This window comes from Salmo salar, chromosome ssa13 (assembly GCF_905237065.1).
Source record: "Salmo salar chromosome ssa13, Ssal_v3.1, whole genome shotgun sequence".
NCBI lineage: Eukaryota > Metazoa > Chordata > Actinopteri > Salmoniformes > Salmonidae > Salmo > Salmo salar.
In genome coordinates, this window is record NC_059454.1 from 102225438 (window position 1) to 102251147 (window position 25710).

At 44.3% G+C, this 25710-nt stretch overlaps 1 protein-coding gene and 1 non-coding gene across 6 annotated transcripts in view; both read left to right on the forward strand.

The window, feature by feature from the left end:
• The window catches only part of LOC106568442 (tyrosine-protein kinase JAK2), a 95918-nt gene that overhangs the window by 10698 nt on the left and 59510 nt on the right, over window positions 1-25710 (forward strand). For 4 of the 5 annotated variants that reach the window (XM_014138772.2, XM_014138774.2, XM_014138773.2 and 1 more), the window contains exon 2: window positions 17306-17533. The exons of the other annotated variant lie outside the window; for it this stretch is intronic. In XM_014138772.2, the coding sequence (XP_013994247.1) occupies window positions 17308-17533 (226 nt within the window). In that variant the 5' untranslated portion in view covers window positions 17306-17307. The remainder of the gene's footprint in view (window positions 1-17305; window positions 17534-25710) is intronic. 5 annotated transcript variants of the gene reach the window in all.
• Window positions 3701-3776, forward strand: trnaa-ugc (transfer RNA alanine (anticodon UGC)). The gene has a single exon. It is a non-coding gene; the product is annotated as a tRNA-Ala (tRNA).

A 25710-nucleotide genomic window follows, 5' to 3' on the forward strand; every position in this document is an offset into this window, starting at 1 on the left:
AACACTGAGCTAGCCTAATTGACATTGGCATAGAGACTGTGGAAGGAACACTGAGCTAGCCTAATTGACATTGGCATAGAGACCGTGGAAGGAACACTGAGCTAGCCTAATTGACATTGGCATAGAGACTGTGGAAGGAACACTGAGCTAGCCTAATTGACATTGGCATAGAGACTGTGGAAGGAACACTGAGCTAGCCTAATTGACATTGGCATGGAGACTGTGGAAGGAACACTGAGATAGCCTAATTGACATTGGCATGGCTGTGCCCCAAATGTCACCCTATTCCCAATAGGGCTCTTGTCAAAAAGTAGTGCACTATATAGGGAATAGGGTGCCATTTGGGAGACACCCTTTGATTAACTCCACCCACCTTTTAGGAGTTCAAACTACTGTAGAAATAGATTTTAGACTAGCTCAGCTGATGACGTATGAGACTGAACAACAGCTGTGTGAAGTGGTGTCAGTTCACTTTTCAATTTTGCTTAACATAGAGGAAGGACATGTTCTGCTCTTTCTGGGCTACTGGAGTTCTAATAGAGGTGGTGTCAAAGTGCTGCGTAAATATTCACACTGTAAGGTTAAGGCAGTATGTTTACATGCCAACCTACTGTTATGTTCACGTCTTTTTACTTTTTCTTTCTCCTGCTGTCGTCGGTCTGCAGGGACACCACAGTGTAGAAGTGAAGCACAATAACAAGCTGTGGTGTGAACCTGGTTTAGCCTGAACCTGGTTTGCTGCTGGTTAATGTGGACCTGGTTTAGCCTGAACCTGGTTTGCTGCTGGTTAATGTGGACCTGGTTTAACCTGAACCTGGTTTGCTGCTGGTTAATGTGGACCTGGTTTAGCCTGTGTGTGGTTTGCTGCTGGTTAATGTGGACCTGGTTTAGCCTGAACCTGGTTTGCTGCTGGTTAATGTGGACCTGGTTTAGCCTGAGCGTGGTTTTCTGCTGGTTAATGTGGACCTGGTTTAGCCTGAGCGTGGTTTGCTGCTGGTTAATGTGGACCTGGTTTAGCCTGAGCGTGATTTGCTGCTGGTTAATGTGGACCTGGTTTAGCCTGAACCTGGTTTGCTGCTGGTTAATGTGGACCTGGTTTAGCCTGAGCGTGGTTTGCTGCTGGTTAATGTGGACCTGGTTTAGCCTGTGTGTGGTTTGCTGCTGGTTAATGTGGACCTGGTTTAGCCTGAGCGTGATTTGCTGCTGGTTAATGTGGACCTGGTTTAGCCTGTGTGTGGTTTGCTGCTGGTTAATGTGGACCTGGTTTAGCCTGAGCGGTGATTTGCTGCTGGTTAATGTGGACCTGGTTTAGCCTGAACCTGGTTTGCTGCTGGTTAATGTGGACCTGGTTTAGCCTGAACGTGGTTTGCTGCTGGTTAATGTGGACCTGGTTTAGCCTGAGCGTGGTTTGCTGCTGGTTAATGTGGACCTGGTTTAGCCTGAACGTGATTTGCTGCTGGTTAATGTGGACCTGGTTTAGCCTGTGTGTGGTTTGCTGCTGGTTAATGTGGACCTGGTTTAGCCTGAGCGTGGTTTGCTGCTGGTTAATGTGGACCTGGTTTAGCCTGAACCTGGTTTGCTGCTGGTTAATGTGGACCTGGTTTAGCCTGAACCTGGTTTGCATCTTTATGGTTATGAAACGTAATGTGCTAGCAGCATAATGGCAGTAAATACCCGAGTTTGGTTTGATTTATTTAGCCAGGATAGTCCACTCAGTAACAATTGGCACTGTTTTCCAGGGAGTCCTGGGTTCCAATGAAAACATACAGATCATAGAAAATGTGTATAGATATAAACACAGCATACCCAGTAAGTAACTACAGCTAAAAAAAACACAGAACCCACCCAGGAGCACACAGAGCCCACCCAGGAGCACACGGAGCCCACCCAGGAGCACACGGAGCCCACCCAGGAGCACACGGAGCCCACCCAGGAGCACACAGAGCCCACCCAGGAGCACACAGAGCCCACCCAGGAGCATGTGCTCCTGGGTAGTCTTCCCTGTGGCTCAGTTGGTAGAGCATGGTGTTTGCAATGCCAGGGTTGTGGGTTCGATTCCCACGGGGGGCCACTACAACAACAAACAAAAAAAATGTATGAAATGTATGCACTCACTACTGTAAGTCTCTCTGGATAAGAGCGTCTGCTAAATGACTAAAATGTAATGTAGTCATCATCTTTACAGAAGAAGTCAGTGTAGCCTAGTTTCACTGCACCAATTAAAAGATGTATCACTAACCTTAATCTGTCAAAGTTGCATATCATGGAAACCCTTGAATACTTTCTGAATTATATATATATTTTATAGGAGTGCCAATAGCTGGGTTGGAGGCAAGGAAGCCTAGCTTGTTATGGCAACGCTAACATGAAGACTGGCAGTTAGGTTTACAACACTAAACATACTGGGCTGCAGTAGCACTGCCACATTTCCCAAGTTGCCTACCTCTCCTCTGTGTGCTGAGATTTGTTTGACCTAGGATACGGCATGTGTTGACAGCAGTAAAACCATTTAGGCCTACTTATTCAAACCATATGACCTCATCTCATGTATAGGATGTTTACCCTTGGACTTTCTGTCAGTGCACACACAGGTAGCAAGGTAGACTGAAAGTGTACTGTAGGCTTACAGCATGCTAAGATCAGATATGAGCAGATCATTTTCTGCTATAGCATAGCCTATGTCATTCATACATTAGTCCTATACATGAATTGCACACAGTCTGTTGAGTTAGATCAGCATTTCAGATGTGCTTCTCTATCGGTTCATTCATCAAGTTTATTTCCGGTAATTTCAGATCCGTCAAATCATTAGTCTGGCCACACAACGGTACACCAACACAGGCTGAAGTTTTGTGGGCCAGTTTGAGAATGGAAGTTTTGGGTCTATAGGGCTAGGTCTTCTTTGAGAAAGACAATTGAGCTACAGTGTTTGAAACCAGGGGTTGTGTATCAAGCGTCTCAGAGTAGGAGTGCTGATCTAGGATGCTTCCTGTACTGTAGGTAGGAGGCCCTTTTTTGGCAAGAGGTTTGGCAGCAATGTTTGTGATATGTGTGAAAATGTCTCTTATGGGCGATTACCACGGTAATAGTGACCCTGAGACTGATCTTACACTTGAAAATGCAAAGTTTGGTAACAGAATGACGGTTTGTGCTGTTTGTGCCGTCATTCGCTTACCAAACTTTGTATCAGCACTGTTCTTCAAGGAAATGTGTTCTGGTAAAATGTTCTGTGAAAATTGTACAAAAGTAGTCCTTGTGCATGGAGTTGTTTGTTTAACTTAATCATTGGTTTTTGTTTGACATGCATTTTTAAAGTGAAAATAAATCAGAGTCTCGGGGTGTTTCTCAAAATGCGTACTACTGTGCTCCGAGCACAGGAGGGTCGGAGGATGAGTCCTAATCAAAGTCTGCGAAACGGAGCACGGAGGGACACTTCTCTGACGCGTAATCCTTTTGTACATGTTTTGAAGAATGCATAGATGTAAGCTTCAATGGAAATCAATGGCGGACATTATTTGAGCTGAAGCAAGAGACAATAAACTCTGGCTTTGGAATGAAATATTACCCATTCACATATCATATGTTGCCTGACTACTATATTTTATCTTGATATGTTAATAAATAGGTACTGTGTTAATTTTGGCAGGTTTACCTGTCTACCCACTGTAGTGTGTGATGATCGCAAGCCCATAGTACACGTGGTCCCGTGTAGCTCAGTTGGTAGAGCATGGTGTTTGCAACGCCAAGGTTGTGGGTTCGATTCCCACGGGGGACCAGTACAAAAAAAAAAAAGACAAAAAAAAAAATGTATGAAATGTATGCATTCACTACTGTAAGTCGCTCTGGATAAGAGCGTCTGCTAAATGACTAAAATGTAAATAGTAATTCAATTGGGCGAACTGGCTAGCTACTATTGTTAGCTAGCTAGATGGCCACAAAGAATTGGTAGCTAGCTAGCGACGCACGAAGAATTGACATCTACCTTGTTAAACATTTAGTTTAAGGTCATTTCTGCCTGTTTAAACTATCTAGTTATTACGATTCACATATAGCTAGCAGATAATTATGAAGTAAAACGTTTGCTTTGTGTATATCTTGTTTGGTCTCTATTGTTGTCATTGTCCTGACTGGAAGAAGGTTCAGAAAAGGAGAAGTTGCAGCGTGAGGTAATACAGTAGAGAGAGTGCTGCTCAGCGTGAGGTAATACAGTAGGGGGAGTGCTGCTCAGCGTGAGGTAATACAGTAGGGGGAGTGCTGCTCAGCGTGAGGTAATACAGTAGGGGGAGTGCTGCTCAGCGTGAGGTAATACAGTAGGGGGAGTGCTGCTCAGCGTGAGGTAATACAGTAGGGGGAGTGCTGCTCAGCGTGAGGTAATACAGTAGGGAGAGTGCTGCTCAGCGTGAGGTAATACAGTAAGGGGAGTGCTGCTCAGCGTGAGGTAATACAGTAGGGAGAGTGCTGCTCAGCGTGAGGTAATACAGTAGGGGGAGTGCTGCTCAGCGTGAGGTAATACAGTAGGGAGTGCTGCTCAGCGTGAGGTAATACAGTAGGGGGAGTGCTGCTCAGCATGAGGTAATACAGTAGGGAGAGTGCTGCTCAGCGTGAGGTAATACAGTAGGGGAGTGCTGCTCAGCGTGAGGTAATACAGTAGGGGGAGTGCTGCTCAGCGTGAGGTAATACAGTAGGGGAGTGCTGCTCAGCGTGAGGTAATACAGTAGGGGGAGTGCTGCTCAGCGTGAGGTAATACAGTAGGGGGAGTGCTGCTCAGCGTGAGGTAATACAGTAGGGGGAGTGCTGCTCAGCGTGAGGTAATACAGTAGGGGGAGTGCTGCTCAGCGTGAGGTAATACAGTAGGGGGAGTGCTGCTCAGCGTGAGGTAATACAGTAGGGGGAGTGCTGCTCAGCGTGAGGTAATACAGTAGGGGGAGTGCTGCTCAGCGTGAGGTAATACAGTAGGGGGAGTGCTGCTCAGCGTGAGGTAATACAGTAGGGGGAGTGCTGCTCAGCGTGTGGTAATACAGTAGGGGAGTGCTGCTCAGCGTGAGGTAATACAGTAGGGGAGTGCTGCTCAGCGTGAGGTAATACAGTAGGGAGAGTGCTGCTCAGCGTGAGGTAATACAGTAGGGGGAGTGCTGCTCAGCGTGAGGTAATACAGTAGGGGGAGTGCTGCTCAGCGTGAGGTAATACAGTAGGGGGAGTGCTGCTCAGCGTGAGGTAATACAGTAGGGGGGAGTGCTGCTCAGCGTGAGGTAATACAGTAGGGGGAGTGCTGCTCAGCGTGAGGTAATACAGTAGGGGAGTGCTGCTCAGCGTGAGGTAATACAGTAGGGGAGTGCTGCTCAGCGTGAGGTAATACAGTAGGGGAGTGCTGCTCAGCGTGAGGTAATACAGTAGGGGAGTGCTGCTCAGCGTGAGGTAATACAGTAGGGGGAGTGCTGCTCAGCGTGAGGTAATACAGTAGGGGGAGTGCTGCTCAGCGTGAGGTAATACAGTAGGGGAGTGCTGCTCAGCGTGAGGTAATACAGTAGGGGGAGTGCTGCTCAGCGTGAGGTAATACAGTAGGGGGAGTGCTGCTCAGCGTGAGGTAATACAGTAGGGGGAGTGCTGCTCAGCGTGAGGTAATACAGTAGGGGAGTGCTGCTCAGCGTGTGGTAATACAGTAGGGGAGTGCTGCTCAGCGTGAGGTAATACAGTAGGGGGAGTGCTGCTCAGCGTGAGGTAATACAGTAGGGGGAGTGCTGCTCAGCGTGAGGTAATACAGTAGGGGGAGTGCTGCTCAGCGTGAGGTAATACAGTAGGGGGAGTGCTGCTCAGCGTGAGGTAATACAGTAGGGGGAGTGCTGCTCAGCGTGAGGTAATACAGTAGGGGAGTGCTGCTCAGCGTGAGGTAATACAGTAGGGGGAGTGCTGCTCAGCGTGAGGTAATACAGTAGGGGGGAGTGCTGCTCAGCGTGAGGTAATACAGTAGGGGGAGTGCTGCTCAGCGTGAGGTAATACAGTAGGGGGAGTGCTGCTCAGCGTGAGGTAATACAGTAGGGGGAGTGCTGCTCAGCGTGAGGTAATACAGTAGGGGGAGTGCTGCTCAGCGTGAGGTAATACAGTAGGGGGAGTGCTGCTCAGCGTGAGGTAATACAGTAGGGGGAGTGCTGCTCAGCGTGAGGTAATACAGTAGGGGAGTGCTGCTCAGCGTGAGGTAATACAGTAGGGGGAGTGCTGCTCAGCGTGAGGTAATACAGTAGGGGGAGTGCTGCTCAGCGTGAGGTAATACAGTAGGGGAGTGCTGCTCAGCGTGAGGTAATACAGTAGGGGGAGTGCTGCTCAGCGTGAGGTAATACAGTAGGGGGAGTGCTGCTCAGCGTGAGGTAATACAGTAGGGGGAGTGCTGCTCAGCGTGAGGTAATACAGTAGGAGGAGTGCTGCTCAGCGTGAGGTAATACAGTAGGGGAGTGCTGCTCAGCGTGAGGTAATACAGTAGGGGGAGTGCTGCTCAGCGTGAAGTAATACAGTAGGGGGAGTGCTGCTCAGCGTGAGGTAATACAGTAGGGGGAGTGCTGCTCAGCGTGAGGTAATACAGTAGGGGGAGTGCTGCTCAGCGTGAGGTAATACAGTAGGGGGAGTGCTGCTCAGCGTGAGGTAATACAGTAGGGGGAGTGCTGCTCAGCGTGAGGTAATACAGTAGGGGGGAGTGCTGCTCAGCGTGAGGTAATACAGTAGGGGGAGTGCTGCTCAGCGTGAGGTAATACAGTAGGGGGAGTGCTGCTCAGCGTGAGGTAATACAGTAGGGGAGTGCGGCTCAGCGTGAGGTAATACAGTAGGGGAGTGCGGCTCAGCGTGAGGTAATACAGTAGGGGGAGTGCTGCTCAGCGTGAGGTAATACAGTAGGGGGAGTGCTGCTCAGCGTGAGGTAATACAGTAGGGGGAGTGCTGCTCAGCGTGAGGTAATACAGTAGGGGGAGTGCTGCTCAGCGTGAGGTAATACAGTAGGGGGAGTGCTGCTCAGCGTGAGGTAATACAGTAGGGGGAGTGCTGCTCAGCGTGAGGTAATACAGTAGGGGGAGTGCTGCTCAGCGTGAGGTAATACAGTAGGGGGAGTGCTGCTCAGCGTGAGGTAATACAGTAGGGGGAGTGCTGCTCAGCGTGAGGTAATACAGTAGGAGGAGTGCTGCTCAGCGTGAGGTAATACAGTAGGGGGAGTGCTGCTCAGCGTGAGGTAATACAGTAGGGGAGTGCTGCTCAGCGTGAGGTAATACAGTAGGGGGAGTGCTGCTCAGCGTGAGGTAATACAGTAGGGGAGTGCTGCTCAGCGTGAGGTAATACAGTAGGGGGAGTGCTGCTCAGCGTGAGGTAATACAGTAGGAGGAGTGCTGCTCAGCGTGAGGTAATACAGTAGGGGGAGTGCTGCTCAGCGTGAGGTAATACAGTAGGAGGAGTGCTGCTCAGCGTGAGGTAATACAGTAGGGGGAGTGCTGCTCAGCGTGAGGTAATACAGTAGGGGGAGTGCTTATCAAATGGAATGTTTTATACGTTCTCCACACTCTCGTCCTCACAAGAACGTAATCAAGAGAAAGTGGTCGGAGAATGCACTCAGAGCGTAAGAGTGTACAGTAGTATGCATATTGAGAAACACGCTCGGTGTCGATCTGTTAATGTGGAATTGTCCTGTATAACTTACTGTATTTATTTAAGTACAACATATAACCTACTGTATGTATTCTCACCTTTGTTTCCATGTCATACCTGGTTACGATGGGGGTAGACATCTATCTGTTGTGTGAAGGTAGCAATTTGCACATTTCTTTACGGTTGCAGTGACCAGTTAGATGTTTCACGTGGTGGAACAAAGATGATACAAAAATACAATTTTAAGATCCTGTAATTACACCAACAATTATGATAACCATAATGTATAATAACCATACTTTTATAATAAGATGTATTGATAAACAATGATACAAAAGCAATCCAAGAGAGAGAGGAGATGAGGCAGAGTATATGATGCAAGCCTACCGTTTGACATGATGATACTGTCCCTCTGGTGCTGTTACTCATACTATTTCCCAGTACTTTTCTATCCTTCAGCTTTAGGCTGACAACAGCTTACCTATGAATCATCAGGTTTCAATCTGAGGTAGGTGGTGGTCACTGACTCAGCAACGCTAAGCAGCATCAATCTTGCTACCTGCAGATAATTGTTTGCTTCACTACGTAGCATCTAGAAGTCATCGAGCAAATTCCGATGAGATGCCACTACAATAAAGAATGCAAAAAGTACACCCTAATTAGGATACATTTTAGTTTCTAGAATTGTTTTATTTTATTCAGATCTCTATCATATCTCAGCCTGAGGCTGTTTGCTCTTGCTCATGTCGATGTTGTAGGATAGACATAATGTGCTTCCCTGGCTGGCTATCACAGATTAGGCCTAATTCCAGACGGCTGCTGATGATAAATGGACTTGTCAGGCCATCCCAGCAGTACTGTCTGAGCTCTGCCAGGCGAGGACAGCTCACATGGGCCTGTCCCCTGTACTGTTCTGTACGAATCCTAGCTAGCCACCCTCAAATCAGGCCTGTCGCTGAACAAAGACTCCAGAACAAGACCCTTAGCTCCAGACATATTGTAGTTTGCCATCCCAAGAGTAGCACTGTCACCTTAGATGTGATTACTGTACCCTCCCCTGCATTGTAGCCGGAAGACGAATGGACGACTCGTTCTGGTTTTGATTGGCCTTAATGTGGTATAGATGCCCGCCTATACCACAGACGGACACCAAAGTACAATGACACATTTTTACCTGAATGTTGGTATGATGACTTGTTGCTCATACATGCTAGTATTTTGACCCCCCCCCCCCCCCTTTCTTTTACACTGCTGCTACTCTCTGTTGTTATCATCTATGCATAGTCACTTTAATAACTCCACCTCCATTCTATACCTCAACTAACCGGTGCCCCACACATTGACTCTGTACCAGTACCCCCCTGTATATAGTTTTGCTATTGTTATTTTACTGCTGCTCTTTAATTACTTGTTACTTATATTTATTATTCATATTTTTTAAACTGCATTGTTGGGTATGGGCTTGTGAGTAAGTATTTCACTGTAAGGTGAAATGTTGTATTCGGTGCATGTGACTAATAAAATTGGATTTGATTTAATCTAATGCTTTCAGAACACCCTGGACATGAGTCAACTTTGACCTTTTGTTTTCAGAACATCACCCGTCTTTAGTTGCTAACTCTAATTGAGGAATTAACTTGTTTTCCATTCAATACTTTATTGATTCAACTGTCAACAGTCTGCAGGCCTAGCACTTGCATAGACAGTGATTCACATCCCTATCAACAAGGCAGGTCCTACAAGCCCTAGTTTTGTCGCACCTTGACTACTGTTCAGTCGTGTGGTCAGGTGCCACAAAAAAGGACTTAGGAAAATTGCAATTGGCTCAGAATACGGCAGCACGGCTGGCCCTTGGATGTACAAAGAGAGCTAATATTCATCTCTCCTGGCTGAAAGTGGAGGAGAGATTGACTTCATCACTACTTTTATTTATGAGAGGTATTGACATGTTGAATGCACCAAGCTGTCTGTCTAAACTACTGGCACACAGCTCAAACACCCATGCATACCCCACAAGACATGCCACCAGAGGACTCTTCACAGTCCCCAAGTCCAGAACAGACTATGGGAGGCACACAGTACTACATAGAGCCATGACTACATGGAACTTTATTCCACATCAAGTAACTGATGCAGCAGTGAAATTAGATTTAAAAAACAGATAAAAAACACCTCATGGAACAGCAGGGACTGTGAAGCAACACAAACATTGGCACAGATACACGCGCACACACACACACACACACACGATAACATACACGCCATACATACACATGGAGTTAGTACTGTAGATATGTGGTAGTGGTGGAGTACGGGCCTGGGGGCACACAGTGTGTTGTGAATGTATTGTAATGTTTTAAAATTGTATAAACTGCCTTAATTTTGCTGGACCCCAGGAAGAGTAGCTGCTGCTTAGGCAGCAGCTAATGGGGATCTGTAATAAATACAAATATTGACATTGCAGGGATTTTGCCGTCATTGTAATCTTTGTGGGCGAAGTCCAAACATTGAGAGAATTTCAATAATTTGTGATGGACTAACACTTTCCAGTGTAAACGTAAGACTAAAACCAGATAGAAAGTATGTAGAAAAAGATAATGGACCTATAAAAACAGTGCCGTCGGAAGTATTCAGACCCCTTGACTTTGTCCACATTTTGTTAGGTTTACCTTATTCTAAAAAAAAAATATATATAAAAAAATGTTTTTATCCCTCATCAATCTATACACAATACCCTATAATAGAGGTCGACCGATTTATGATTTTTCAACACCGATACCGATTATTTGGAGACCCAAAAAAGCCAATACCGATTAATCGGCCGATTTTTATTTTTTTGTAATAATCAAATTTATTTATATAGCCCTTTGTACATCAGCTGATATATCAAAGTGCTGTACAGAAACCCAGCCTAAAACCCCAAACAGCAAGCAATGCAGGTGTAGAAGCACGGTGGCTAGGAAAAACTCCCTAGAAAGGCCAAAACCTAGGAAGAAACCTAGAGAGGAACCAGGCTATGAGGGGTGGCCAGTCCTCTTCTGGCTGTGCCGGGTGGAGATTATAACAGCACATGGCCAAGATGTTCAAATGTTCATAAATGACCAGCATGGTCAAATAATAATAATCATAGTAGTTGTCGAGGGTGCAACAAGTCAGTAACACAAGAGTGTCAGTTGGCTTTTTCATAGCCGATCTTTGAGAGTATCTCTACCGCTCCTGCTGTCTCTAGAGAGTTGAAAACAGCAGGTCTGGGACAGGTAGCACGTCCGGTGAACAGGTCTGGGACAGCAGATCTGGGACAGGTAGCACGTCCGGTGAACAGGTCAGGGTTCCATAGTTGCAGGCAGAACAGTTGGAACTGGAGCAGCAGCACGGCCAGGTGAACTGGGGACAGCGAGGAGTCATCAAGCCAGGTAGTCCTGAGGCATGGTCCTAGGGCTCAGGTCCACCGAGAGAGAGAGAGAAAGAGAGAATTAGAGAGAGCATATTTAAATTCACACAGGACACCGGAAAAGACACGAGAAATACTCCAGATGTGACAGACTGACCCTAGCCCCACCGACACATAAACTACTGCAGCATAAATACTGGAGGCTGAGACAGCAGGGGTCTGGAGACACTGTGGCCCCATCCGATGAAACCCCCGGACAGGGCCAAACGGGTAGGATATAACCCCACCCACTTTGCCAAAGCACAGCCCCCACACCACTGGAGGGATATCTCCAACCACCAACATACCATCCCGGGACAAGGCCGAGTATAGCCCACAAACATCTCCGCCACGGCACAGCCCAAGGGGGGGCGCCAACCCAGACAGGAAGACCACGTCAGTGACTCAACCCACTCAAGTGACGCACCCTTCCCAGGGATGGCATGGAAGAACACCAGTAAGCCAGTTACTCATGACAACACCAGTAAGCCAGTGACTCAATGACAATTACAACAATACTGAATGAACACTTATTTTAACTTAATATAATACATCAATAAAATCAATTTAGCCTCAAATAAATAATGAAACATGTTCAATTTGGTTTAAATAATGCAAAACAAAGTGTTGGAGAAGAAAGTAAAAGTGCAATATGTGCCATGTAAGAAAGCTAATGTTTAAGTTCCTTGCTCAGAACATGACAACATATGAAAGCTAGTGGTTCCTTTTAACATGAGTCTTCAATATTCCCAGGAAAGAAGTTTTAGGTTGTAGTTATTATAGGAATTATAGGACTATTTGTCTCTATACGATTTGTATTTCATATACCTTTGACTATTGGATGTTCTTATAAGCACTTTAGTATTGCCAGTGTAACAGTATAGCTTCCGTCCCTCTCCTCGCTCCTACCTGGGCTCGAACCAGGAACACATCGACAACAGCCACCCTCGAAGCAGCGTTACCCATGCAGAGCAAGGGGAACAACCACTCCCAAGTCTCAGAGCGAGTGACGTTTGCAACGCTATTAGCGTGCACCCGGCTTACTAGCTAGCCATTTCACATCGGTTACGCCAGCCTAATCTTAGGAGTTGATAGGCTTGAAGGGGTGGGTATAATTTGTGGAACGTTCCAACAGGAATCTGTTCCAAAAAACGTAAAGTAAAAGGTTTCCAACCAACAACGCATACAAAGTAGCAACGCATACAAACCTAGCTAACTAGCTGCCGAATAGGCATCAACTCACCACGTAGCTTATTCTTAATGTTTGTCCATAGGCAAACAGACATGTGAGGACAGACATTTTTCGGAATAAACGTGATGAGTGAAAAACGCAATGAAACTCCCTACACTCCCTACCCGGTATCTTATTCTGCCGCTATAAAACTTTGTATGCGTTGTTTTTTGGAAACCTTGTTATTTACGAAGTTTTTGGAATAGATTCCTGTTGGAACGTTCCAGAAATTATACCCACCCAGGTTGAAGTCATAAACAGCGCAATGCTTGAAGCACAGCGAAGGGCTGTTTGAATGAATGCTTACGAGCCTGCTGTTGCCTACCACCGCTCAGTCAGACTGCTCTATCAAATATATATATATATATATATATATGCATACAGTTGAAGTCGGAAGTTTACATACACTTAGGTTGGAGTCATTAACTCGTTTTTCAACCACTCCACAAATTTCTTGTTAACAAACTATAGTTTTGACAAGTCGGTTAGGACATCTACATTGAGCATGACACAAGTCATTTAAAAAAAAAATAATGTATAGACAGATTATTTGGGTCAGAAGTTTACATACACTAAGTTGACTGTGCCTATAAACAGCTTGGAAAATTCCAGAAAATGATGTCATGGCTTTAGAAGCTTCTGATAGGCTAATTGACATCATTTGAGTCAATTGGAGATGTACCTGTGCATGTGTAACTCAGTGCCTCTTTGTTTGACATCATGGGAAAATCAAAAGAAATCAGCCAAGACCTCAGAAAATAAATTGTAGACCTCCACAAGTCTGGTTCATCCTTGGGAGCAATTTCCAAACGCCTGAAGGTACCACGTTAATCTGTACAAACAATAGTACGCAAGTATAAACACCATGGGACAACGCAGCCGTTATACCGCTCAGGAAGGAGATGCGTTCTGTCTCCTAGAGATGAACGTACTTTGGTACGAAAAGTGCAAATCAATCCCAGAACAACAGCAAAGGACCTTGTGAAGATGCTGGAGGAAACGGGTACAAAAGTATCTATATCCACAGTAAAAAGAGTCCTATATGTTATCTTTATTTAACTAGGCAAGTCAATTAAGAACAAATTCTTATTTTCAATGATGGCCTAGGAACAGTGCCTTGTTGGAACTGGAACTGCCTTGGAACTGCCTTGTTCAGGGGCAGATTTTTACCTTGCCGGCTCGGGGATTCGATCTTGCAGCCTTTCGGTTATTAGTCCAACGCTCTAACCACTAGGCTACCTGCCGCCGCATATCAACATAACCTGAAAGGCTGCTCAGCAAGGAGGAAGCCACTGCTCCAAAACCACCATAAAAAAGCCAGACTACGGTTTGCAACTGCACATGGGGACAAAGATCGTACTTTTTGGAGAAATGTCCTCTGGTCTGATGACACAAAAATAGAACTGTTGGCCAAAATGACCATCGTTATGTTGGGAGGATAAAGGGGGAGGCTTGCAAGCCGAAGAACACCATCCCAACCGTGAAGCAAGGGGATGGCAGCATCATGTTGTGGGGGTGCTTTGTTGCAGGAGGGATTGGTGCACTTTACAAAATGGATGGCATCATGAGGTAGGAAAATTGTTGCTTCAATATATCCACATCTCAAGACATCAGTCAGGAAGATAAAGCTTGGTCGCAAATGGGTCTTCCAAATGGACAATTACCCCAAGCATACTTCCAAAGTCATGGCAAATTGGCTTAAGGACAACAAAGTCAAGGTAATGGAGTGGCCATCACAAAGCCCTGACCTCAATCCTATAGACAATTTGTGGGCAGAACTGAAAAAGTGTGTGCGAGCAAGGAGGCCTACAAACCTGACTCAGTTACACCAGCTCTGTCAGGAGGAATGGGACAAAATTCACCCAACTTATTGTGGTAACCTTGTGGAAGGTTACCCAAAACGTTTGACCCAAGTTAAACAATTTAAAGGCAATGCTACCAAATACTAATTGATTGTGAACTTCTGACCCACTGGGAATGTGATGAAAGAAAGAAATATTTCTCTCTACTATTATTCTGACATGTCACATTCTTAAAGTAAAGTGGTGATTACTAGGATTAAATGTCAGGAATTGTGAAAAACTGAGTATAAATGTATTTGGCTGAGGTGTATGTAAACTTCCGACTTCAACTGTGTGTGTGTGTGTGTGTGTGTGTGTGTGTGTGTGTGTGTGTGTGTGTGTGTGTGTGTGTGTGTGTGTGTGTGTGTGTGTGTGTGTGTGTGTGTGTGTGTGTGTGTATACTGCTCAAAAAAATAAAGGGAACACTAAAATAAAACATCCTAGATCTGAATAAATGAAATAATCTTATTAAATACTTTTGTCTTTACATAGTTGAATGTGCTGACAACAAAATCACACAAAAATAATCAATGGAAATCCAATTTATCAACCCATGGAGGTCTGGATTTGGAGTCACACTCAAGATTAAAGTGGAAAACCACACTACAGGCTGATCCAACTTTGATGTAATGTCCTTAAAACAAGTCAAAATGAGGCTCAGTAGTGTGTGTGGCCTCCACGTGCCTGTATGACCTCCCTACAACGCCTGGGCATGCTCCTGATGAGGTGGCGGATGGTCTCCTGAGGGATCTCCTCCCAGACCTGGACTAAAGCATCCGCCAACTCCTGGACAGTCTGTGGTGCAACGTGGCGTTGGTGGATGGAGCGAGACATGATGTCCCAGATGTGCTCAATTGGATTCAGGTCTGGAGAACGGGCGGGCCAGTCCATAGCATCAATGCCTTCCTCTTGCAGGAACTGCTGACACACTCCAGCCACATGAGGTCTAGCATTGTCTTGCATTAGGAGGAACCCAGGGCCAACCGCACCAGCATATGGTCTCACAAGGGGTCTGAGGATCTCATCTCGGTACCTAATGGCAGTCAGGCTACCTCTGTCGAGCACATGGAGGGCTGTGCGGCCCCCCAAAGAAATGCCACCCCACACCATGACTGACCCACCGCCAAACCGGTCATGCTGGAGGATGTTGCAGGCAGCAGAACGTTCTCCACGGCGTCTCCAGACTCTGTCACGTCTGTCACATGTGCTCAGTGTGAACCTGCTTTCATCTGTGAAGAGCACAGGGCGCCAGTGGCGAATTTGCCAATCTTGGTGTTCTCTGGCAAATGTCAAACGTCCTGCACGGTGTTGGGCTGTAAGCACAACCCCCACCTGTGGATGTCGGGCCCTCATACCACCCTCATGGAGTCTGTTTCTGACCGTTTGAGCAGACACATGCACATTTGTGGCCTGCTGGAGGTCATTTTGCAGCGCTCTGGCAGTGCTCCTCCTGCTCCTCCTTGCACAAAGGCGGGTTGCTGCTGGGTTGTTGCCCTCCTACGGCCTCCTCCACGTCTCCTGATGTACTGGCCTGTCTCCTGGTAGCGCCTCCATGCTCTGGACACTACGCTGACAGACACAGGAAACCTTCTTGCCACAGCTCGCATTGATGTGCCATCCTGGATGAGCTGCACTACCTGAGCCACTTGTGTGGGTTGTAGACTCCGTCTCATGCTACCACTAGAGTGAAAGCACCGCCAGCATTCAAAAGTGACCAAAACATCAGCCAGGAAGCATAGGAACTGCGAAGTTGTCTGTGGTCACCACCTGCAGAACCACTCCTTTATTGGGGGTGTCTTGCTAATTGCCTATAATTTCCACCTGTTGTCTATTCCATTTGCACAACAGCATGTGAAATGTATTGTCAATCAGTGTTGCTTCCTAAGTGGACAGTTTGATTTCACAGAAGTGTGATTGACTTGGAGTTACATTGTGTTGTTTAAGTGTTCCCTTTATTTTTTTGAGCAGTGTATATGTGTGTGTGTATGTATGTATGTATGTATGTATGTATGTATGTATGTATGTATGTATGTGTGTGTATATATATATACAATTTTTTTTTTTTTTTTTTTTTTTTTTGTAGATCTAACAATCAGCTAAATAAAAGCTAGACAGGGAGATTTGAAAATTCCAAAAACAATACATTTAGCAGTATTGATTTAATGTTTGTGCAAATTAGCTTTGAAACTGCAAAATGTCCTGTCAGATCCATCCCAGAATATGTGTACTGAAATATAAATGTAAAGTGTTGGTTTCATGAGCTGACATACAAGATTCCAGAAATTTTCCATTGGCACAAATAGCTTATTTCTCTCAGATTTTGTGCAGCAATGTGTTTACATCCCTGTTAGTGAGTATTTGTCTTTTGCCAAGACAATATCAAGAATCTGATTAAACAGCATGAGCATTTGCACAGGTGCATCTTCTGCTGGAACAATAAAAGCCCACTCTGAAATGTTTTGTCACACAACACAATGCCATAGATGTTTTGAGGGCGCGTGCAATTGTTATGCGGACTCCAGGAATGTCCACCAGAGCTGTTGCCAGAGAATTTAATGTTAATTTCTCTACCATAAGTCGCCTCCAGCGTCGGTTTAGAAAATTTGGCAGTACATCCAACCTGGCTTCACAACCGCAGACCACGTGTAACCACGCCAGCCCAGGACCTCTACATCTGGCTTCTTCACCTGCGGGATTGTCTGAGACCAGCCACCCGGACAGCTAATGAAACTGGAGTATTTCTTTCTGTAATAAAGCCTTTTTGTGTGGAAAAACTCATTCTGATTGGCTTAAAAATGTTTGTACATCGCCAAGATGGGAGTTCTCTAAAATCTAGCCACGTCGACAAGCCGGTGTGACTGTGCCATTTGCCACACCCCCTGCGAAGCCCACCACCTAAGTCCATTTTGGATCCAGAAAAACCCCATGTCTGTAAATTCTATTCTCAGCATAGGCTATAACAAACTGTAAACAATGCAGAGCAGTTCATGTTTATAGCTCACTAATGACACGTGTCATAATCATGACACTCAACTGACTGCTGACTCTCCCCTCTGCCCCTCCCCCACCACCTCTTTCTCTCTCGCTCCCTGTACTCTCTTTCTCCTCTCTCCTCCCCTCTACACCGTATTTCTCTCCCTTTCCTGCTATGTCTTCCCCTCTCCATCTCTCAATGGATTGCAGTGATGGACATGGAGTCTGCATTATGTCCCTCGTCCAATCAGAACGGCTGCATCCTGAACCCACTTCCTGTCTCCGAGACCAAACAAGAACAGGAAGTAGCTCCACCTCCCTGTCTGAGGGTGCACCTGTACCACCTGGGCCAGGGCGGAGCCAACAGCCAAGACCTCACCTACCCGGCAGGAGACTATGTGGCTGAGGAGCTGTGCATCGACGCGGCCAAGGCATGCGGTGAGTGAGCCAGTGCTCAATGTTTTTCTGCTCCAAAGGAGATTATTTAATAAAGCATGAACAACGTTGAGTGGAACTAAAGCCATAAACAAGGACTGACACATACTGCATCGGGTTAGTAGTGCTTAGTTTGGGAACGAGATAATAGACATGCTATTTTCCCCTCTGTGCTTGTTTGAGGTATTAAAGTGTGGGCAGGTTTATGAGACTTTGCCGTTTTGTTCACTGTGGTCCCCTGTCTCTGTCTCTGACTGTAACTCTAAAGCATCATCGCTGGCCTTTAACCAAACCACTTCAGCGCTTGTTTCGTTAGCCTTAACGTTTGGCTAAAACACTTATGTGATTGTTTCGTTAGCCTTAACGTTTGGCTAAAACACTTACGTGATTGTTTCGTTAGCCTTAACGTTTGGCTAAAACACTTACGTGATTGTTTCGTTAGCCTTAACGTTTGGCTAAAACACTTACGTGATTGTTTCGTTAGCCTTAACGTTTGGCTAAAACACTTATGTGATTGTTTCGTTAGCCTTAACGTTTGGCTAAAACACTTACGTGATTGTTTCGTTAGCCTTAACGTTTGGCTAAAACACTTACGTGATTGTTTCGTTAGCCTTAACGTTTGGCTAAAACACATTAGTGATTGTTTCGTTAGCCTTAACGTTTGGCTAAAACACTTACGTGATTGTTTCGTTAGCCTTAACGTTTGGCTAAAACACTTACGTGATTGTTTTGTTAGCCTTAACGTTTGGCTAAAACACTTACGTGATTGTTTCGTTAGCCTTAACGTTTGGCTAAAACACTTACGTGATTGTTTCGTTAGCCTTAACGTTTGGCTAAAACACTTACGTGATTGTTTCGTTAGCCTTAACGTTTGGCTAAAACACTTACCTGATTGTTTCGTTAGCCTTAACGTTTGGCTAAAACACTTACGTGATTGTTTCGTTAGCCTTAACGTTTGGCTAAAACACATTAGTGATTGTTTTGTTAGCCTTAACGTTTGGCTAAAACACATTAGTGATTGTTTCGTTAGCCTTAACGTTTGGCTAAAACACTTACGTGATTGTTTCGTTAGCCTTAACGTTTGGCTAAAACACTTACGTGATTGTTTCGTTAGCCTTAACTTTTGGCTAAAACACTTACGTGATTGTTTCGTTAGCCTTAACTTTTGGCTAAAACACATTAGTGATGGTTTCTAGTGTCGATAGACTGTGTGGTTCAGGTTTGTGCCAGATTCATTTAAAATGCTTAGGCCACAGCATAGGACTACACCAGTAGACAAACACACACACCCTCCCCACCCTTTTCCTTGTTTGTGACTGCTGTTGACACAACAGGGCCCAGAAACCACTGCCCGCAGGCTTCAGGTGCCTGGAGTGTCCTCTTGGTGATCCAGATCCACACACACCAGGGTTTCCGCAAGGGAAATGTGACGCCGAACAATGTAACTGGGAAGATTTTAATTTACCGGCCATTTGAGAAATTTACCGGACTCGTATGCATTGGGTGCGTTGCCCATTAGGGTGTCTACCCACGGTGGCCAGAATTGCAGATACCATTTAGGTTATGGTAATGCTTCTTAACGGAACATGCAACTCCTGTAATGAAACACGAAATAACATGCCATTTTCAAACATTTGACAAAATGCAATTTGCGGGAACATGCCATTCAAAACAGCACACCACACTCTCTCTCTACCGCACCTGCTATTTCAACCTCTGAATGCCCAGCTATGAAAAGCCAAGTGACATTTACTCCTGATGTACTGACCTGTTGCACCTTCTACAACCACTGTGATTATTATTTGACCCAGCTGGTCATTATGAACATTTGAACGTCTTGGCGAACAATCTGGCCTTAATGGCAATGTGTTGTTATAATCTCCACCCGGCACAGCCAGAAGAGGACTGGCCACCTCTCAGAGCCTGGTTCCTCGCTAGGTTTCTTCCTAGGGAGTTCTTCCTAGCCACCGTGCTTCTGCATTGCTTGCTGTTTGGGGTTTTAGGCTGGGTTTCTGTGCAGCACTTTGTGACTTCTGATGATGTTACTAAAAGGGCTTTATGAATACATTTCATTGAAATTTGATTCCATATGTGACAGAGATGAAAATCTCTGTTAGAATCTTAGAAAGAATGACTCTAAAGATAAAACAACTAGGATGGGTTGTTAATATGACTAGGATGGGTTGGTAATATGACTAGGATGGGTTGGTAATATGACTAGGATGGGTTGGTAATATGACTAGGATGGGTTGTTAATATGACTAGGATGGGTTGGTAATATGACTAGGATGGGTTGGTAATATGACTAGGATGGGTTGGTAATATGACTAGGATGGGTTGGTAATATGACTAGGATGGGTTGGTAATATGACTAGGATGGGTTGGTAATATGACTAGGATGGGTTGGTAATATGACTAGGATGGGTTGTTAATATGACTAGGATGGGTTGGTAATATGACTAGGATGGGTTGTTAATATGACTAGGATGGGTTGGTAATATGACTAGGATGGGTTGGTAATATGACTAGGATGGGTTGTTAATATGACTAGGATGGGTTGGTAATATGACTAGGATGGGTTGGTAATATGACTAGGATGGGTTGTTAATATGACTAGGATGGGTTGGTAATATGACTAGGATGGGTTGTTAATATGACTAGGATGGGTTGGTAATATGACTAGGATGGGTTGGTAATATGACTAGGATGGGTTGGTAATATGACTAGGATGGGTTGGTAATATAACTAGGATGGGTTGGTAATATGACTAGGATGTTTTGGTAATATGACTAGGATGGGTTGGTAATATGACTAGGATGGGTTGGTAATATGACTAGGATGGGTTGGTAATATGACTAGGATGGGTTGGTAATATGACTAGGATGGGTTGGTAATATGACTAGGATTGGGCCTTTGGCTTCTGCACAACGAAAGAAAGTTGATATGAAAACCAATAGAACAGGAGGAATGTCATGAGGAAGTCTTTCATAGGCAGCATGTCTAAAAGGCCCTAAAGTAAAAAATATATTTATATAATTACTCCTGTCTATACAGAAAATAAATAAAATCATCCAAAATACTTCACCAGAGAGCATCACTTGGCCACAGAGGAATGGAGAATCATTAGCTTCTTTACAAAATGAGCTGTGGACTGTGACATCACAAGCTTGTAGGCCTGTGTCTATTTGGGAAGCCCACATGGCAATAGGCCTAGCTGATTAGCTGTCAGTGAAAAGCATCTAAAATATATTTTGAGATGGTGTCTTGAGTATAATTTTAAATGTTGACCCAAGAAGGGGAGGAGTGTGTGGCGGAGATATAGGCACGTCTCTCAGCTCTCCAGAATGCGCTCAGCTGTCTCCCGTCAATTCTTGCGCACTCATTGTTTCATGTGAATTGTTTGCACTTTGTTTATTTTCATTAATTCCCCATTACATATGTAACCAGTAGTAAATGTACTGTTAATCCCTGTCATTTGGTTACATACATTTCTGGGAGCGCATGCTTGAGCACGCGCCTGCGCCTGAGCACGCACCTGAGCACGCATAGAAGTAACTAGTCTGCTGCGAGCGAATGTAAGAAACTGCCCATTTGGGGATGTCCTGATTTTCTGATTGTCTTAACTCACCACTTCCACCACTAATAAGCTGAGCTTCTCAAAAATGTTTTCTTCAGCTCACACAGTAAGTCAACGATATCTGTTTTGCAAATGATAATAGTTCCTCACAATATTTTATAAATCTTTCCAACAATCTTTCCCTCAATAATCACCAAGCGTTGGTGTGAAAGACCAAAATATCATGATCTGATGATCCCAAAAATCAAGTGGAAATGTCCTAAAATACCTGAACACACTCTTGCCAAAAACCTCGGAATAGGCTAGCTGATAGTGTTTCAAATTCGCTAGTGTCAGCTTCAGGACTCCCAGTTGATTTATTTGATACAATGTCGCACTTCACTAGCAACAGTTCAAGTCAAGACCAATAGAAAAGGAGCTGAGTAGAGAGATGAATGCAATTAAAATAACCTGGATTTTCATCAGGATATTTTCTACTGTTTTTATAAAGATAAGAGACATGCCTCATAATGTGAAGTTAAATATTCATATTTCAAACAATTTAAAGGTACAATATGCAGAAATCGCTGTGCCATTTCTTGGTTGCAAAAATTCTAATAGTTTACCTAATTTCAGTTTGTCCCAAAACAAGCACTGTGTAGAGAATTATTGTACCATCTAAACCACTGTGAAATGTCTTTTCTATAACCAAAAATATTGTATTTTCATCTGTTTTTAAAGCTGGTGTACAAAACCGAAAGTAAAAAACAAAACTTAAGAACAGGAAGCATAGAAATAGTGCACGTAGAACAGATCTACCGCTTCTTAGACTGGCTTTCAATGAGAGTGACAAATCTATAACTCATATTTTTATGTAAATTGGGTCGGGTCGCCCAAAAAGTTACATATTGCCGCTTTAAGTATGTTTTCAAAATGCATAACTCACATTGTAAAGTGGTGGGTGACGGACTGATAGCCTGTCTACCGTTGACTACACTTGAATGGTGAATGGGAGGCGCGCTTCAATTACCAAATAAAACCAGTAGCTCTTTTTAATTGTGGCCATGGAAACAGTTTTTAACAAGCGATTGCATTTTAGAATTGTTACGCAATGACTGGACTTATAAAATAACATGTTTTACTCCAGCAGTAACCAGCTGAGGAGCTGCAGCAGAAACAGTGGTGGAAGAAGTACCCAATTGTCATACTTAAGTAAAAGTAAAGATACCTTAATAGAAAATGACTCAAGTAAAAGTCACCCAGTAAAATGCTACTTGAGTAAAAGTATTTGGTTTTACATGCACTTATATAGAGTGCCTTCGGAAAGTATCCAGACCCACATTTTGTTACGTTAGAGTTATTCTAAAAAAAAAATAGAATCCTGAGCAATCTACACACAATACCCCATAATGACAAAGCGAAAACAGATTTTCAGAAATGTTTGCAGATGTATTACAGAGAATAAACAGAAACACCTTATTTACGTACTGTACCAGTCAAAAGTTTGGACACACCTACTCATTCAAGGATTTTTCTTTATTTTTACTATTTTCTACATTGTAGAATAATAGTGAAGACATCAAAACTACGAAATAACACACATGGAATCATGCAGTAACCAAAAAAGTGTTAAACAAATCAAATCAAAATATATTTTATATTTGAGATTCTTCAAATAGCCACCCTTTGCCTTGATGACAGCTTAGCACACTCTTGGCATTCCCTCAACCAGCTTCATGAGGTAGTCACCTGGAATGCATTTCATTTAACAAGTGTGCCTTAAGTTAATTTGTGAAATTCTTTCCTTAATGCGTTAGAGCCAATCAGTTGTGTTGTGAGAAGATAGGAGTGGTATAAGGGCCAGAAGATGACTCTATTTGGTAAAAGACCAAGTCCATATTATGGCAAGAACAGCTAAAATAAGCAAAGAGAAACGACAGTAAATCGTTACTTTAAGACCATGAAGGTCAGTCAATACGGAAAATTTCAAGAACTTTGAAAGTTTCTTCAAGTGCAGTCGCAGAAACCATCAAGCGCTATGATGAAACTGGCTCTCATAAGGACCGCCACAAGAAAGGAAGACCCAGAGTTACCTCTGCTGCAGAGGATAAATTCATTAGAGTTAACAGCCTCTGAAATTGCAGCCCAAATAAATGCTTCAGAGTTCAAATAACATGCACATCTCAACATCAACTGTTCAGAGGAGACTGCGTGAATCAGGCCTTGGTCGAATTGCTGCAAAGAAACCACTACTTAAGGACACCAATAAGAATAAGAGACCTGCTTGGGCCAAGAAACACGAGCAATGGACATTAGACTGGTGGAAATCTGTCCTTTGGTCAGATGAGTCCAAATGTTAGATTTTTGGTTCCAACTGCTGTGTCTTTGTGAGAGGCAGAGTAGGTGAATGGATTCTCAGCATGTGTGGTTCCCACCATGAAGCATGGAGGAGGAGGTGTGATGGTGTGGGGATGTTTTGCTGGTGACACTGTTGGTGATTTATTTAGAATTCAAGGCACACTTAACCAGCATTGCTACCACAGCATCCTGCAGCGATATGCCATCCCATCTGGTTTGGGCTTAGTGGGACTCATTTGTTTTTCAACAGGACAATGACCAGAACACACCTTCAGGCTGTGTAAGGGCTATTTGACCAAGAAGGAGAGTGATGGAGTGCTGCATCAGATGACCTGGCCTCCACAATCACCCAACCTCAAGCCAATTGAGGTTGTTTGGGATGAGTTGAAAAGCAGCCAACAAGTGCTCAGCATATGTGGAAACTCTTTCAAGACTGTTGGAAAAGGATTCCTCATGAAGCTGGTTGAGAGAATGTCAAGAGTGTGCAAAGCTGTAATCAACGCAAAGGGTGGCTACTTTGAAGAATCTAATATATTTTGATTTAACACTTTTTTGCCCCCGACAGTCACTCTGACACAGCTCCAGAGTTCCTCTATGGAGAATGGAGAACCTTCCAGAAGGACAACCATCTCTGCAGCACCTCACCAATCAGGTATTTTTATTGTAGAGTGGCCAGAAGGAAGCCGCTCCTCAGTAAAAGGCACATGGCAGCCCGCTTGGAGTTTGCCAAAAGGCACCTAAAGACTCTGACCATGAGAAACAAGATTCTCTGGTTTAAATATTTGGCCTGAATGCCAAGCGTCACGTCTGGAGGAAACCTGGCACCATCCCTACTGTGAAGCATCGTGGTGGCAGCATCATGCTGTGGTGATGTTTTTCGGCGGCAGGGACTGGGAGACTAGTCAGGATCGAGGTAAAGATGAACGGAGCAAAGTACAGAGATCCTTGACGAAAACCTGCTGCAGAGCGCTCAGGACCTCAGACTGGTCATTGTCCTGTTGGAGGTTCACCTTCCAACAGGACAACGACCCTAAGCACACGCCAAGACAACGCAGGAGTGGCTTCGGGACAAGTCTCTGAATGTCTTTGAATGGCCCAGCCAGAGCCTGGACTTGAACCCGATCGAACATTTCTGGAGAGACCTGATAATAGCTGTGCAGCAACGCTCCCCATCCAACCTGACAGAGCTTGAGAGGATCTGCAGAGAAGAATTGGAGAAACTCCCGAAATACTGGTGTGCCAAGCTTGTAGTGTCATACCAAAGAAGACTCGAGGCTGTAATCACTGCCAAAGGTGCTTGAACAAAGTAGTGAGTAAAGGGTCTGAAAACTTATGTAAATATGATATTTCCATTTATTTTATTTTATAAATTAACAATTTCTAAAAACCTGCTTTTGCTTTGCCATTATGGGGTATTGTGTCTAGATTGATAAAAAAAAGATTTAATCATTTTTAGAATTAGTTTGTATCCTATAAAAATGTGGACAAAGTCAAGGGGTCTGAATACTTCCCAAAGGCACTGTTTATACTTACACTCATACTTAAGCCAAAAGAGGAAAGAACTTTTCCCGGCCATGAAAGCTGCCAGAGCGCATGGGGACAATGCTTACATCCGTTATGACTCTCTCATTGTCCACCCTCCCTCCCAGAAGCCTGGAAGGGATAAGAGAGCCAAGCCTGTGAGTTCCTAGCTTCAACCCCGCAACATATATATATATTTACTTACACACACCAACTGAGTAATGGACTGCTGAATGTATATTTTTTATCTTGCTTTGTTTGCTCTTTTCCATATTATGTCTGTCTCTGATAAGCTACCCAGCAAAGGGCTGAAAATAGACCATATTAATATAGGTAGCCTTAGAAATAAGATTCATGAAATCAATAACTTGATAACATTCATATATTAGCCATTTCTGAGACTCACTTAGATCATTCATTTGATACAATTTTAGCAATAGAAGGATATAACATCTATAGAAGAGACAGGAACACTTATGGGGGAGGTGTTGCTGTATATATTCAGAGCTATAACCCTGTAATGCTTAGAGAATATGTTATTGAAGTGTTGTGGTTGCAAGTTCACCTGGCACATCTAAAGCCTTTTCTTTTGGGGTGTTGCTATAGGCCACATAGTGCTAACACTCAGTATCTAAATAGTATCTGAATATACTTGATAGTGTATGTGATGTAAACAGAGGTCTACTTTCTTGGGGACCTGAATATTGACTGGTTTTCATCAAGTTGTCCACTCAAGAGGAAGCTT